The 17,110-nt window shown below is 42.6% G+C and overlaps 1 protein-coding gene across 2 annotated transcripts in view; it reads left to right on the top strand.

The window, feature by feature from the left end:
* dclk1a (doublecortin-like kinase 1a) overlaps positions 1-17,110 on the top strand; it is a 62,080-nt gene that overhangs the window by 15,300 nt on the left and 29,670 nt on the right. For both annotated transcript variants that reach the window (XM_016483047.1, XM_016483046.1), the window contains exons 4-5: positions 7,743-7,842; positions 13,686-13,793. In XM_016483047.1, the coding sequence (XP_016338533.1) occupies positions 7,743-7,842; positions 13,686-13,793 (208 nt within the window). The remainder of the gene's footprint in view (positions 1-7,742; positions 7,843-13,685; positions 13,794-17,110) is intronic.

Genomic DNA, 17,110 nt, shown 5'->3' with positions numbered 1-17,110 from the left:
ATTTTATTTCATTTAGTTGCCAGAGCAACATTTTTAATTCTTAAGTTTTCATTTAATATTTATATTTTATTTAATTTCAGCTTCATAGTTTTAGATTTAGTTAACAATAACAACACTGTTGTGGACTAATCAGTGCACATTATTTTAAAGAAAATATTTTTGATCCAAATGCAACTGGGATGGCATATAAAATGATTTAACGTTTTAGAAATGCCCATTTAGGCAAATTTTTGGCAATAGTCAATGCAGTAATGTTTATATTTCAAATGTAGAGATTATCAAGATTTGTGGACGGTGTTGTAAATAAAAGTAAAATAAATTGCAAATATGTATACATTGTATTGTTGTATTTTTGTTTGTATGAGTATAGAAGTAATAATTCAGTATGTCTCTCTTTTAGTCACCAGTCAGTCTGGGTGAACTGGGTCACTATAGAGTCTGAGAACAAAGACAAAGAAAGAGACAGGGATGCAGAGTTTGCTATCAGTTCCTCTGGTTCACACCAGCTGTCAGAAACCTAACTTGTTGTTTACGCAACACTCTCCTCCTGAACAGGACAAATGCTGTTCTCATCCTCCCTGAGAACAGAGGTGCACAATGTTAACCCTGTTAAGAGGCTCTCTGCATTTGTTCTGGGTCATTATGCCCATAAGAGTGTTTTTGTCACAGAGATGTTAACACATCTGCTCAGACCATGAGATGCTCATACAAAAATAATATAATATGAAATGGAAATGTTGATTTCACAATACCCTTGTTCAGGGCTAAGGAAAATATTTTTTGTCCTTCATGTTGTCCTCTTTTTTTTTTTTTTGGATGACGACATAGTGTACCTGTGCAGCTATATATAACCCCACTGGCCTCACTTTCTGTTCACATCCTCAAACATTTTGTACAGAGTTATGTTCCTCTATAAACTTCCCTGAGAGTGATAAAAATAGCAGATCACATTTTTTTCCCTTTTTTTGCTGAATTAGCAGAGCCGTGGGTGAGAACAAGATGGAGCATCTGTACTGCAGCAAAACACTGTCTTGAAGAGAGATTTCATTTGTTTAACATAATACAATGAGACAGTTCATTTGTATCAAGAGAGCTTTTAGTCCTCCAGGCTTCAAAATATTTGCATGCCAAAATGCATTTATTTGTGTGCTCACATTTGAAAAGAAGCAGCATGAAGTTTTGCAAAACACAAAATTCAGTTTGATTTATACGCTGGGGTCTAAAAGTCTGCAATTGCATTTTTCTGATTTGTTGCAAAGTATATTAGATCAGCATTTTGTGCTTTTGTTACAAAGAACATCTTAACTTCACATGATTAGAATTTGCTTATTTGCTTAATGACCTGGACTTGCACTTACTTACATCTTAAATATTTATTTTGTACCATATAATTTTTTTGTGTTTAATTTATGTTAAATTATTATAATTTTATAGTCATAATATTATTATTGATTTTTGTTTAAATAGTGATAGAACATTATAATTAATATTATAATTTTTTTTGTAACAGAGACAGAAAGACTGATGGAAAGTATGAGTGATTTATTGCTGCCATAAGTTCAATCAAGGCATTTCGATTAGATTTTCATGTAAAAACATTGCCAGTTCATTGCCATTCTTGTTTTCCTTATGTTTTGGCTTAGTGCATGTAAACAGCGGCACCTAGTGGTTTCATAAATCATTGCCCTCTATCATTTAGGTAAATATTCTATTAATTCTATTAATATGGTCTAATATGGCAGTGGAAGGAAACTGATATGGATATGAATCTAACACTTACAAATTCGTAGTGAATAATAAACATTTAATAATTTAATTAATCTACAAATGGACCGTATCATGACAAGAGAATATACAAATCTATCATGCACTGCCCGATTTTCCTCTAGATGGCGCAATTGTAGCATCGCAAAACGGGAACTTGCTATCTAGTCGCCTCTGTGGCGTCTGTGCCCATCTGAGCCATTAAAACTACTAATTTATTGTTTACACTGTTCTTTCAGGGAAAAGAAAAGAAAGTACAATTTCCTTTTTACTTTAAATCTCTGAATGAGGAACTGTTTGTATCCTAAATGCAAAATGTAACTAAACAGATTGTGTTGTCCTTGACTGCTGAATGTTTCTCTGAACGTTTAACGACTTCTTTATGTAATTATGCAGCTCTTCGCCATGCATCGTTCTCATCTCCATCAAAGCCAGTGTTTAGAAATAATCCACGTTTTAAGCACTTAATCTCTGAACAGCTCTGCAGCTCTACAGAGAACTTCTGATCACAGTCTTGCATAACCAAACTTGTTTTTACATTTCTTCTCGACATCAAAGCTACTTTTTTTTCTTGCTCTGGGAGACAGCTATCTCCGTCAGTCTGAGTTTGACGCGTTGCTGCTTTCTGATTCTCTCTCGCCTCTTTTCGTGCATCACCTTCATCCCAGTGGTCTTTTCTGTGCCTTGCCCTTATGTAGAATTGTTTTTTTTTTCCTGATGTTTTTTAATCGCAGCTTGATGAGAAACATCAGAAATATTCTCATCCTTAAGGCCGGAGCTCCTCCTGTTTTCGACGCAACTAGCTCTCAAAACAGACCCTTTTATCCTCGGCTTCTTATTTTTCTCGTTAGTACACAACATGTTGCAGACTGTGCCATGCCAGTGAGCTAATATTGTTTGTGCCTGAAAATACCATACATTGTTGCTATTATCATTGTAAGAAATCAGACTTACAATTTGTGAAAACTTCCTATAGACTTTGAAAGTGGGATCTGAGCCATATCTAGGGACCAGTGTATATTGTATGTGGGCTTTGTTGACGTTCAAACAGCCAGAACATCCCTACAACCACCTAGCAATGCCCTAGTAACCTCCAAAACACCTTAGCAACTGCCTAGCAATGGGCGAAAGTATTTAGAAGACCTTAGCAACTGCCTAGAATAAATGTTCTAAAAATGCAAAACCCTTTAGCAACATGCTTAAATCATTCACTCACAACACAGCAACTTCCTAACAACATACTAAAACCATTCAATCATAACACAGCAACTTCTTAACAACATGCTAAAACCATTCACTCACAACACAGCAACTTCCTAACAACATGCTAAAACCATTCACTCACAAGTCACAACACAGTATCTTCCTAACAACATGCTGAAACCATTCACTCACAAGTCACAACACAGTATCTTCCTAACAACAGGCTAAAACCATACATTCACAACAAAGCAACTTCCTAACAACATGCTAAAACCATTCACTCACAACACAGTAACTTCCTAACAACATGCTAAAACCATTCAATCACAACACAGCAACGTCCTAACAACATGCTAAAACCATTCAATCACAACACAGCAACGTCCTAACAACATGCTAAAACCATTCAATCACAACACAGCAACGTCCTAACAACATGCTAAAACCATTCAATCACAACACAGCAACGTCCTAACAACATGCTAAAACCATTCAATCACAACACAGCAACGTCCTAACAACATGCTAAAACCATTCAATCACAACACAGCAACGTCCTAACAACATGCTAAAACCATTCAATCACAACACAGCAACGTCCTAACAACATGCTAAAACCATTCAATCACAACACAGCAACGTCCTAACAACATGCTAAAACCATTCAATCACAACACAGCAACGTCCTAACAACATGCTAAAACCATTCAATCACAACACAGCAACGTCCTAACAACATGCTAAAACCATTCAATCACAACACAGCAACGTCCTAACAACATGCTAAAACCATTCAATCACAACACAGCAACGTCCTAACAACATGCTAAAACCATTCAATCACAACACAGCAACGTCCTAACAACATGCTAAAACCATTCAATCACAACACAGCAACGTCCTAACAACATGCTAAAACCATTCAATCACAACACAGCAACGTCCTAACAACATGCTAAAACCATTCAATCACAACACAGCAACGTCCTAACAACATGCTAAAACCATTCAATCACAACACAGCAACGTCCTAACAACATGCTAAAACCATTCAATCACAACACAGCAACGTCCTAACAACATGCTAAAACCATTCAATCACAACACAGCAACGTCCTAACAACATGCTAAAACCATTCAATCACAACACAGCAACGTCCTAACAACATGCTAAAACCATTCAATCACAACACAGCAACGTCCTAACAACATGCTAAAACCATTCAATCACAACACAGCAACGTCCTAACAACATGCTAAAACCATTCAATCACAACACAGCAACGTCCTAACAACATGCTAAAACCATTCAATCACAACACAGCAACGTCCTAACAACATGCTAAAACCATTCAATCACAACACAGCAACGTCCTAACAACATGCTAAAACCATTCAATCACAACACAGCAACGTCCTAACAACATGCTAAAACCATTCAATCACAACACAGCAACGTCCTAACAACATGCTAAAACCATTCAATCACAACACAGCAACGTCCTAACAACATGCTAAAACCATTCAATCACAACACAGCAACGTCCTAACAACATGCTAAAACCATTCAATCACAACACAGCAACGTCCTAACAACATGCTAAAACCATTCAATCACAACACAGCAACGTCCTAACAACATGCTAAAACCATTCAATCACAACACAGCAACGTCCTAACAACATGCTAAAACCATTCAATCACAACACAGCAACGTCCTAACAACATGCTAAAACCATTCAATCACAACACAGCAACGTCCTAACAACATGCTAAAACCATTCAATCACAACACAGCAACGTCCTAACAACATGCTAAAACCATTCAATCACAACACAGCAACGTCCTAACAACATGCTAAAACCATTCAATCACAACACAGCAACGTCCTAACAACATGCTAAAACCATTCAATCACAACACAGCAACGTCCTAACAACATGCTAAAACCATTCAATCACAACACAGCAACGTCCTAACAACATGCTAAAACCATTCAATCACAACACAGCAACGTCCTAACAACATGCTAAAACCATTCAATCACAACACAGCAACGTCCTAACAACATGCTAAAACCATTCAATCACAACACAGCAACGTCCTAACAACATGCTAAAACCATTCAATCACAACACAGCAACGTCCTAACAACATGCTAAAACCATTCAATCACAACACAGCAACGTCCTAACAACATGCTAAAACCATTCAATCACAACACAGCAACGTCCTAACAACATGCTAAAACCATTCAATCACAACACAGCAACGTCCTAACAACATGCTAAAACCATTCAATCACAACACAGCAACGTCCTAACAACATGCTAAAACCATTCAATCACAACACAGCAACGTCCTAACAACATGCTAAAACCATTCACTCACAACACAGTAACTTCCAAACAACATGCTAAAACCATTCAGAACACCTTAGAACCTGACTAGCAACATGCTTAAACCATTTCGAACCAGTGTTGCCAACTTAGCAATTTTGTTGCTAAATTTAGCAACTTTTCAGACTACCCTAGCAACTTTTTCTTCCAAAAGCACCTAGCAACAAATTTAGCTGTTTTTAAAATTTATTTGGCAACTTTTAGCAACTTTTGATATGTGACACTCAAACGATAAAACGACATTTTCCAGCTAAATTACACAAAAAAGAGGAAACCAAAGATGCTTAGCAGTACACACAACACATGAATTAATTTAGCTGCTGTTTTCAGTTGTTCAATTTAATAATAATAATCATTGAATCATTGTTCATTTATGATAAACCTTGTTAGTAGCTTGTACCTGTGATTGTTGATCAGTTTGTACACTGTTAGAAAAATAGCTAGAAAAATGGAAAAGGTACTAGTAATTTTCCAGGACATATCTGTTATCCATTATACGTTGTAACCCTGTAACCCGAAAACACAAAATACAATGCGCAATTTAAAATGCAGGTAAAAAAAAAACCTGTGTAAAATCAATACAGAAAATTCCGTCATATTAACATAGTAAGATTGTGCCCTGTTTTTACAGACTCTTCTTAAGAGTGTAGCATACTAACTAACTACTAATACACTGCTTAAAATTATAATTGCTCAGAATGTATAGTTTTACTAGTTTACTAGCTAATAAATGTTTTTTAATTGTTCAATAATTCAATGTTGTATTTAAAAATACAGTTATTTACATTGTAATATTATATTATGCATTTACATTATTTTATTAACAAATCTAAATAAAAAAATATTTTTTTGGTTGAGATTTGATGCAGTGACAATTTTGCGTCATGATTACGGAATGACGTCATCACATGATGACATCAAAATGTCATTTAGCAACTTTTAGCAACAAATCAACCTTCCTTTAGCAACTTCCACTGAAAATTAGTTGGCAACAGTGTTTCGAACACCTTAGCAACTGCCTACCGATCTACTAAAACACTCTGAACACCTTAACAACTGTCTAGTGATGTGTTAAAACCCAGAATACCTTAGCACTTGCTTAGCAGTGTGCTAAAAATGTTGAGAATGCTGTAGCAATTTCCAAGTTATGTGCTTAATTCAGAACACCTTAGCAACTGCCTAGAAATATGCTTAAGCCATGCCAAACACCTTAGCAACTGCCTAGTGATGTGGTAAAGCAATCAGAACACTTTAGCAACTGTCTAGCAGTGTGCTAAAAATGTCCGGAATGCTTTTAGTGACTAGCTACAGTGATGTGCTTAACCCATTCAGAACACCTTAGCAACTGCCTAGCGATGTGCTAAAGCACTCACGACACATTAAAAACTGCCTAGCAGCATGTTTAAACTATTCAGAACTCCTTAGCATCAGCATAGCAACATCTGAATAATTTTTACTCTTTGTTTTTTTTTTACACTTTGATGTGTTTAAAGACCTAGAACACAATGTGCTTAAACCATTTAGAGCACCTTAGTTAAAAAACTACTTGGCCAACTGCGTAGAAACATGCTTTAACCACTGAGAACACCTTAGCAACTGGCAGCTACCCACAACTTAGCATTGTGGCTTGCACCAATCACATTGTCTTCAGAAAAGGCAAAAATCAAGTTATCATTTATTTCCATTTAAATAATTTTATAATAACTGGAATGCCATAGCAAACAAAAGTGCAGTCTCAATGTCAGTTTCCAACCGCCATGAATAAAGTCAAATCAATAAACTAAAATCAAGTTTCTGTGCCCTCTCCCTTCATTACAAAAAAATCTATGTCTGGCTAATGAAAAATCATGCATTCTCTTCATTCGTGCTTTAGGGGTTTAGAAATCATACTTGGTCAAAAAACAGGAATAATTTCCTGGTTGTTCTCTGAAAAGGTCCTCTGTTTGTTTTGTGCTGTGCTCAAGGCTGATTATACATGCATTTGTTTGCTTGTTGTCCCCTTGATTCATTGCTTGAAATGATCAAACTGTAAAAAGGTTCTCAATGCAGCGTCCCCAAAGATGGCCACAGGGCTGATGGGAAATGATGCTTGGTGGGTAGATCTAACTTCTTGATTAGGGGCAATCAACAGTAATGTGGCTGGTGGTTACTCATCTTAAAAAGACATTAGAGATGGGCTCAGTAAAGCCTTCAAAGCCTTCTGGGTGGCGATCACGATCAAACCATCTCATTGGTTTTTTGAAGAAGAGAGGCTGGATCTGTAATTTGGGCTCTTTAATAATGGCTTCAGGATAGAAAACCTAATGATCAAAGAGACATTCAGATGTTCTAATGGATCTAATGCTGCTAATGACGTTCTCTCTTTCTAATCGCAGGTCATGTGTCTTCAAGATTTCTTCGGAGAGGAGGACATCTTCATTGCATGTGGCTCGGAGAAGTTCCGTTACCAGGATGACTTTATGTTGGATGAAAGCGGTAAAGAGTCTTTCAGTAGTTGCCTTTGTATTCATTTGAGTGAAAAACCACTACTTGTCATGATCTCATCAGCAGAAGGTCCATGTGGAAGAGCTGTTTAATAGAAGAGACTTCTATCTATCTATCTATCTATCTATCTATTCAAGCAAGCTTTATTGGTATGACTTGCACAGTATTGCCAAAGCATTGATCATTGCATGAACAAAGAACAAATAATGATTATATAATACATAAACAAAACAAGAATAGATCTATAATTCAGTAAGTAGATAATTACATTAATACCTTTTTTAATAAATCAGAAATCAGAAAATAGTTAAGATACTGTCTTGAAAAAACTCTGTACATGTAGTAAAAAAAGTGATCTTGCTGTCTCTGTCTGTCTGTCTGTCTGTCTGTCTATCTATCTATCTATCTGTCTGTCTGTCTGTCTATCTAATGTATGTATCTATCTGTCTTTCTGTGTGTCTGCCTATTTGTCCATCCATCCATCTCTCTCTCTCTCAATTCTATTCAAATGAGCTTTATTGGCATGACTTGCACAGTATTGCCAAAGCATGGACTATTGCATGAGCAAAGAACAAATATAATACATAGACAAAACAAGAATAGGTCTATAAATCATTAAGTAGATAATTACATGTATATATATATATATATATATATATATATATATATATTTTAATAAACAAGAAATAAGAAAATAGTTAAGATCTCTCTCTCTCTCTATCGGTCTGTCTGTCTATCTATCTGACAGATAAACTGATAATTCTTTTGAGTTGTTATCAATGGCTGCACTGTACAGAACAAATTAAATGAATGTTGGAATATGTTATCACATTGAATTAGAGCGAGTGCAGTCAATCATGAGTAGAGGTTTAATTACACAGGCACTAGTAGAGGAACACGTGCCGCTCTAATGAGTTCTGATCAGAGCTGAGAGGAACATATGAAGCATGCCAATGGCAAGATGGATGGAGCCAAAATGGCAGCCTTTGACGACAATGATTTCCCTGGAGGATGCATTTTTAATATGAGCAGAATGGTTGCCAATAACAGCACACTGGCTGTGATATGCCATGTAAATTTTCATTTGATACATAATACGTACATACATAATACGTAATTTCATAATTCAAGTTATGAAATCATTGTTGATGAAGATTATGTAAGACTGTTATTAACAATTGTGAGAAAGCATATTTTTAAAACTCGATTGTGTATTATAAAAGACATTGATTTGTTAGTACTGGAGAGTTAAGTACTGGAACTTGCTCTCTATATGTAACTCTATGGAGATGGAGAGTGGAGTGGCATCCTGCCCTTCAAGAAATCCTGTCTTAATAGACTGTGGCATTTACTGTCATACCTGGTGTCACAGTCTTATTGCTCTCTCAATGCATAATGTGCACAGAGTTATTGCAGCAGAAGCAAAAATGTGATAGATAGACACGGAGCATGTGAGAATCTGAGCAACACTTGGTCTGCAGAGATTCTAATTTAATCTTCAGTCTCTGATCTGTATTTAGTGTTAAGGCCTTTTCCTCACTTGTAGCGCTGCCATCTTTTTGATCACACTTGTAACAAGCAGACTGTTTTTAAAAGAGGATTAATTTAGCGCCTCAGTTTAAGGATTATCTTCGGGCAAAGTTCGAGTTTTAGAAGACTTTTAAAGAGGATTTGAGATGGCAATCAAACTAGATAGTCATTTGGTGGTCTTATATACAGTAGTAAAACTGTTGAAATAATGAAAATGAAGCAACCAGCTATTCAAATAACATTTACTACTGATGTAAAATTTTAAAATTCATTACTCGAGCACAATATGTTTGACATAATGTCTCAGTTACGTATATAACCCTCGTTCCCTGAAGGAGGGGACAGAGATGTCACGTCATGACCGATGAATTGGGATCTCGCTTCGAGAGACCAATCTATTTCGAGTGTAACTAAACGAGCCAATGCACATTGGCATGCAATTATTGCATCCAGTTGCCGCTGATCACAGTGTGAGCATAGAAAGGCATCCGGTGCAATGCATACCAGGTTTTCGCTGAGGAGCCGAGCCGGTGACCTGGCCACTCAGCGGTGGTACAGCAGCCGTGGCGACGGGACGTGACGTCTCCATTCCCTCCTTCAGGGAATGAGGGTTACATACGTAACCGAGATGTTCCCTTTCAATTCCCTTTTCACTACGAGTCACGTCGTGACTGACGAATTTGGATTCCCTACCAAAGCGCCATGGATGCTGCCCCTTCCAGTGCCCTGTGCAAGCCACCTGCGCCCTTTTTTGGTGTAGGCCGGGGCTCGCAACAAGAAGAACATTCACCGTTGTCGTAGCACTACCCACTCAGTGAGATTGGATAACACTGGGAAAACGTACCCGTTCCACTTGGAACAGGGACGCTGCGGAAGCCCCATCCTTCCCAAAGGAGGTTTCGGAAGCAAATACACATATGAACATCCGCTTAGGTGCATATGGAAAATTAGAGGTGATTGTAACCCTCTTGGAAATGGCAGAAGTCTGCCGGGGAATCACGGGCTCTGAGGCTATACCGTGGACCTTACACATATGGGATCCACTTAGGTCTCACATATGGAACCCAGCCTTCTACCGGTTCTCAAGGATTCAACGAGTGAAGGCCTGGCACCGGACGCTCCGCCACGTCTGGCTGCCAAGGGGACGGAGGAGCTCAACAGGGTCTACTATATGATCCGTTTAGGTGCATATGGAAGATTAGAGGTGATTGTAACCCTCATGGAAATGGCAGAAGTCTGCCGGGGAAACACGGGCTCTGAGGCTATAACGTAGACCTTACACATATGGGATCCACTTAGGTCTCACATATGGAACCCAGCCTTCTACCGGTTCTCAAGGATTCACCGACTGAAGGCCTGGCGCCGGACGTTCCACCACGCTATAGAATCTATCGAACGTGTTGGGGGTCGCCCAGCCCGCAGCTCTACAAATATCTGTCAGCGAGGCGCCACGAGCCAGCGCCCAGGAGGATGCAACACTCCTAGTAGAGTGAGCTCGCAACCTGAGCGGGCAGGGCACACCCTGTGCCTGATAAGCCAGGGCGATGGCATTCATAATTCAGTGGGCCATCCTCTGCTTAGAGATGGCCTTCCCTTTCTGTCGGCCTCCTTAACAGACAAAGAGCTGGTCTGAGGTCCTAAAGCTTTCAGAGTATTCAATGAAAGAAACTTTAGCTCGACTGACTGCAGAGGCTCAAATGGGCCCTGCTGTAGTGTTTTAAGCACTAGAGACAGGTCCCAAGAGGGTATGGAGGGGGGCCGGGGAGGATTTAACCTTCTCGCCCCCATAAGGAACCTGATGACCAGGTCATGCTTACCTACTGACTTCCCTTCCATGGGGTCATGGTTAGCAGCAATCGCAGTGACATAAACTTTAAGGGTGGAGGGAGACAGCCTTCGTTCCAGCCCTTGCTGCAAAAAGGAAAGCGTGCCCATTGTACGTGGCCCCCCAGCCGGTGTAAACCACACCATGCGTGGAGACCTGTTCTAGGGGCACTCCTGCCCGAAGGAACGTAAGATCTGACCACGGGGTGAAGGTTTGGTGACAGGCCGGTGTAACTTGGACCTGGTGAGTGCCGCGCTGCCACCCCCACCTCGGGACTCGGCCATGAAGCTCTTCGTTCCAGCCCTTGCTGCAAAAAGGAAAGCATGACCCTGATCGGGCATCTCCAGGGGTCTTCTCTGTGAGAAGAACACTACTCGACGAACAGGTTCCACTTCAAGGCGTCTCGACAAGCGCAGACCACCTTGTCGGTTGCTGGGCCAAGCTCTCGACCGCGTCGCCGAAGAGGCCGGTCTGGGACACAGGGGCATTAAGGAACCGAACTTTGTCAGTGTCCCTCATATCAATCAGACATGGCCAGAGATGGCGCTCCTGGACCACAAGTGTGGACATCGCACGACCCAGAGAACTCGTGTGACCTTCAAGGCGGAGGCAGCTTCTCCACAGGCTGTATAAGCATCGCCGGACAGGCCAGACAAGTACCTACAAACCCGGGAGGGAAGGCACGGTTCGCCCTGCCGGGTGGAGGCAGTATTAGGACACAATTGCATCGCAACCGACCGCTCCACCGGGGGGACCCCCGTATACCCCCTAGCTGCACCACCGTTGAGGGTGGTGAGGGAGGAGGAACCAGCAGATCGGTTTCCAGCAGTAAAAGGTGCCGTCCATGTCCTGGTGAGCTCCTCATGCACCTCCGGTAAGAAAGGCACCGAGGCGGGGTTGAGAACCAGCGCAAACCACCCCAAGAAACCAATCGTCCGACCTCGAGGCCTCGGGACGCAATGCAGGTTTCCACTCGAGCCCTACCCTCTCGGCGGCCCGGGAAAGCATAGCCGACATCTCCGGATCCGATTCAGGCCTTGCCACCGCCCCGGAGGGCGGCAGCGCAGCTGAATCTTCCTCTCCAAAAAGCTCTCCATCCGATGCAGGGATCGACATCCGGTCGTCGGGAGGAGCACCAAAGGATACCGCTGGTATGCTGTTTGAAGAGGGCCCAGCGCGTTCCTTTGGCCGCTCAACTGGATCTCAAGCGCTAGAGGAGTGGTGGGCCCCCGAGGGTTGGTTCCCTGAGGGGTTTGCCACCACTGTAACCCTCAAACCACCCGTGCTACTGCCAGGACAAGCACTAGATCGCGGCAGAGGCAACGGAGCTCCGCCCCCTGGAGGAAATGGAGCCTGGCCCACAGCTCTGAGATGGTCATCTTCCCGCAATGGGAACATGACTGAAATGGCATCTTTAAAAAGACGATCCGTCGTCTTTACAAAGACGCACGCATGGAGCTCTTTTAGAGAAATTACTCTTTCAGGGAAATGCTCTTTTAGTGCTGAGGCGCACAGGGGAAATGGCCGCTTGCAGCACAACAGGGGGTAGTGCAGCCTGAAGTGCGCAACCCACTTGACACAGGAACGACCACCGCTGAAGCGCCGTCCGCCAACACTAGAAGCTTCCAAGAGCGTGTTGAACTCGTAGCTCACTGAAGACACTTGGATGGAACAGAACGATGTTGTCGCTTGGCTCCGAAGCGAAAAGCTGGTATGCATTGCACCGGCTGCCTTTTTATGCTCACACTGTGATCAGCGGCAGCTGGATACAATAATTGCATGCCAATGTGCATTGGCTCGTTTAGTTACACTCGAAGTAGATTGGTCTCTCGAAGCGAGATCCCAATTCATCTGAAAGGGAACCATATTTAATCACCCATATTTAATGGAAGCACTATTTACTTATCCTCATGTCATTCCAAACCTTCAGTTCTTTATTTTTTTCTTTCTTTCTTTCTCAGGATAGTTCACCCAAAAATGAAAGATTTGTTCCAGACTTCCAGACTTTTTTGTCTTTGAAAAACAAGTTAAGATACTTTAATGATTCCTGAGAGGTTTCTGTCCCTCCATTAAAAGTTAGGTAACCAAAACTTAAAATATCCAAAAAGGTCATAAAGACATCATAAAATAAATCCATATAAATAAAACAGTTCAATTCAAATATTGTGAAGAGATGAGATCACTTTATATGATGAAAAGATTTAATTTAGACTTTTATTCACGTAAACACACATACATGCATAGAGAGCATCTCATATGGTAAACATGGAAGCTCATGTGACATGATAGAACAAATCTCACTTGAGCCTCCATGTTTACCATGCTATGTGCTATGAGTGTCGATCATTGTTTAGATGCAGTTTACCAAATTCTAAAGAAAATTGAAATGCATTCATTTTTCAACTGCCAAACAGAAGTCGTTTCATTAGTGCCTCAGACTTTTGGACCTCACTATCTATCTAATGTGATTTTGTGACAGAGTGCCGAGTGGTGAAATCAACATCCTATGGAAAGATGGGGTCTTTAAACAGAAGCTCTCCCAGAAGTCTCACCCTTTCCAGACGCAGCAAGTCTCCTTCTGGATCAGGTAACATTCACATGTGCATGTATGTATGTGTGTGTTTATGCAACAGCAAATGCTTCTCTGAGTAGTTTCTTGTGTACACGTGAACCCTCTTCTCAAACATTCGCTCGCTGTTGATTGAATGTTTGTTTAAAAAAATGGTAATTAACTTCTCGCATCAGATAATAAACAAACTAATAGGAAGTCATGCGTGTGTGACAGTTCTCCGAGCAATAAAGCACCCCTCTGTGCCTGTGCACCCCTGGAGTGGAGTGTGTTTACTGGCTTCTAGGTGCAGTTTTGTTCAGATATAGCTGTCTGATTCACAAGGGCGCATCCTGATGGAGAGGAGTCAAAGACGAGAGATACAAGATATTGAGGCATGGGGGAGGGAGGTACATGGGGTGATGAGAGAGAGACAGAGAGAGAGAGAGAGAGAGAGAGAGAGAGAGAGAGAGAGGGAGAGATGGAGGGGGGTAGTGTGACTCAGTCTTGCAGATCCACAACTGTTTTGCAATGAATACTGTTGTGTGTGATCTGAATTATAGGCAATTTTACTGCTTGTGTGCCAGTGTGTATTGGTGATACCATGATGCTTTGATATATGCCATATTGACCATTCTCATATTCCATACATGGTACTCCATATGCAAAAACTAACGGCATAAAGCATGTATGGATTAAATCCAGAGTCAACATTGTACTATAAACCAGACTGTGCATCAACTACCTGCTTGTTTTATTTTTAATTCTAGCTGTACAGATTTGTCTGAGTCCGTCTTCTTATGAATATTAAAAAAAATGTTCTAAAAACACATGTAGCACTAGTTTCCCCACAAAGCCCGCCTTTGCATCTTCACCTCTATAAGATGTGTGACAGAGACTTCTAGAAGCTGGTGGTTTATATTTTTTTCCTCCAGCTGAGTCGTCTGTTATATGATTGGTTTAAATCGTACCAGTTGAATCTCTATGAGTAGAGGTTTGGCTGAGAGTTCTATCTGGTTGTCATGGAGACGCCGGCTAAGGGTACTGTGCCTTGGAGACAATAGAATTGCCCATATATGGGCGTCCCTTCCTGTTTGGCAAGCTTAGCAGAAGCAGGCTCGGAGAGTGCGGCTCATCACTTGTAGTCAGGCGGCTGCTTCTCAGCAGACATTCGCAGACGTGGACCATAAAAGCGTGGAATCGGTTTCGCTTCGAGTGCTTGGTGTGCCAGTCATTCATTTTCACCATTCAGCCCGTTAATCCTATAAGAAACCCCAGGGTGAGGGAGAATATGCCAGGTTGACTCATGTTTGCAAAGGTTTCTTTGCCCACTCTGGTTTTAGGATAAATTCACTGCAGTGTGCAAAGATTGATGATGGTTTTGAAATAAAGTTCCAAGAAATTAAAAAGTTACTGCCATTATACTTTCTATGTTGATCTTACAGTTTCCAGGGTTTTTAGTCAAGGGTCCATAAGCGTCCTGGGGAGGATAGGCTGGATAAAACAGGATTTTCTTGAATTTGAATGCCACTTATAACTATTGTCTATTTATGTATTATATAGTGTGCCAGTTTTAGTTAATTTTCTAAACCTTATAAAGTCTATTCTATCATATTTGATATGGAAATGCCTCTAAATTATCAATATGAATAACAACACTTTGCTGAAAATCATGTTGTACACAATGTACAACATGCCCTCTACACTCTGACTGATACTTTTTTAGCAAGTAAAAGGCCTTTTAGTATAATTCTAAAAATGTCCCTTCAGGTTGTTGTTGTTGTTACAGTCTCTCCAATGAAGGCGCAGAAGATGAAGGATAATCCACAATGAACATAGGGCCAGGGCAGAGTGGATGGGGGCAGAAGCCAGGGAGGAACCCGGAGCAGGAGGAGCCAGATGGAGCTCCAGAGGCCAGCCAGGATTGTAGCCCACGGTGGAGTCGCCGGAGGGAGGAGCCATGGTAGAGTTCGAGCAGGCGACACCAGGGGGCCGACTGATGGAGATGACGCTGGTGGAGTAGGAGCCCAGGTCGGAGACAAGCAGCCGCAGAGCCAGGGTGACACAGAGAGGAGCCAGATGGAGCTCCAGAGGCCAGCCAGGATAGCGGCCCACGGTGGAGTCGACAGCGGGAGGAGCCATGGTGGAGATAGGGCCGACAACACCAGGGGGCCGACTGACGGAGACTGAGCTGGTGGAAGAGGAGCCCAGGATGGAGCCGAGCAGACAGAGAGCCAGGGTGACACAGAGGATCCGGAGGGCCAAGGCGGAGCTGAAGGCTTAGGCGACCGAGGTGGAGGCGGGGCTCCGGAAGACCGCGGCAGAGCCAGAGCGACAGAGGACGAAGGTGGAGCCAGAGGGAAGGAGGAGCCTGACAGAGCCTGAGGGATGGAGTGACAAGGCGAAGCCAGAGGAGTGGAGTCCCGAGGCGGCGGATGGTCGATGACTGACCAAGGCGGAGCCGGAGGGACGAGGGAGTCTGGTGGAGCTGGTGGGATGACGGGCCACGGTGGAGACAAGGGAGCTAGGAACCAAGGGGGAGCCGATGGGTCGAAGGACCGAGGTGGATTCCAGCATTTCGAGGCTGGAGGCGGAGACAGGGGATCCTCATGCCTAGGCGGAGTTGGAGACTAGAAGTCCCGAGGCAGATCAGAGCGCCCAGATGGTGCTGACTGAGGGTGTGCTGAGGGACTGACAGGCACCAACGGAGATAGAGCTGAGGAACTGGCTGATATTAGAGGAACCAGGGGGCCGCCTGACGGAGATGACGCCGGTGGAGTAGGAGCCCAGGTCGGAGACAAGCCGCAGAGCCGCAGAGCCAGGGTGACATCGAGGATCCGGAAGGCCAAGGCGGAGCTGAAGGCTCAGGCGACCAGCACCAACAGGACTGACAGGCACCAACGGAGATAGAGCTGAGGAACTGGCTGATATTAGAGGAGGCGGGAGAGGGAGGCTGGGTGGGAGCTTAGGGGTAACAGGGAATTTAGGAGATACAGGAGAGCTGGGCGGAACCAGCAGGGGCTCTGGAGAGCTGGACGGAACCAGCAGGGGCTCTGGAGACAATAGGGAGGTGGGCGGGACCAACGGGAAAGGGAGAAGCCAGAATTCCACCTCACTCAAACAGTTCAATAGTTCAGAGTCCAGTAACAGCTCACCCTCAGTAGTGGGCGGGGTTATTCTCCATTCCCTCGATCTCCACAATTATTCCCACGACGCACGGTGTTGCTGGCTCACGCACCTGGTCAGTCGTGCTCTCGAGCCCTTGCTCCGGGGCGATGATTGGCTCTGTTGCTTTAAATGCCATTGGCTCTTTAATCGCGGCCGGCTCGGGCTCTGCGGCGGGCCTTGGGGGAAAT

The sequence above is a fragment of the Sinocyclocheilus anshuiensis genome, unplaced genomic scaffold, assembly GCF_001515605.1.
Source record: "Sinocyclocheilus anshuiensis isolate Anshui unplaced genomic scaffold, SAMN03320099.WGS_v1.1 scaffold437, whole genome shotgun sequence".
Lineage (NCBI taxonomy): Eukaryota > Metazoa > Chordata > Actinopteri > Cypriniformes > Cyprinidae > Sinocyclocheilus > Sinocyclocheilus anshuiensis.
The sequence above is the reverse complement of the archived record's forward strand: the minus strand, read 5'-3'. Positions and strand labels throughout refer to the sequence as shown.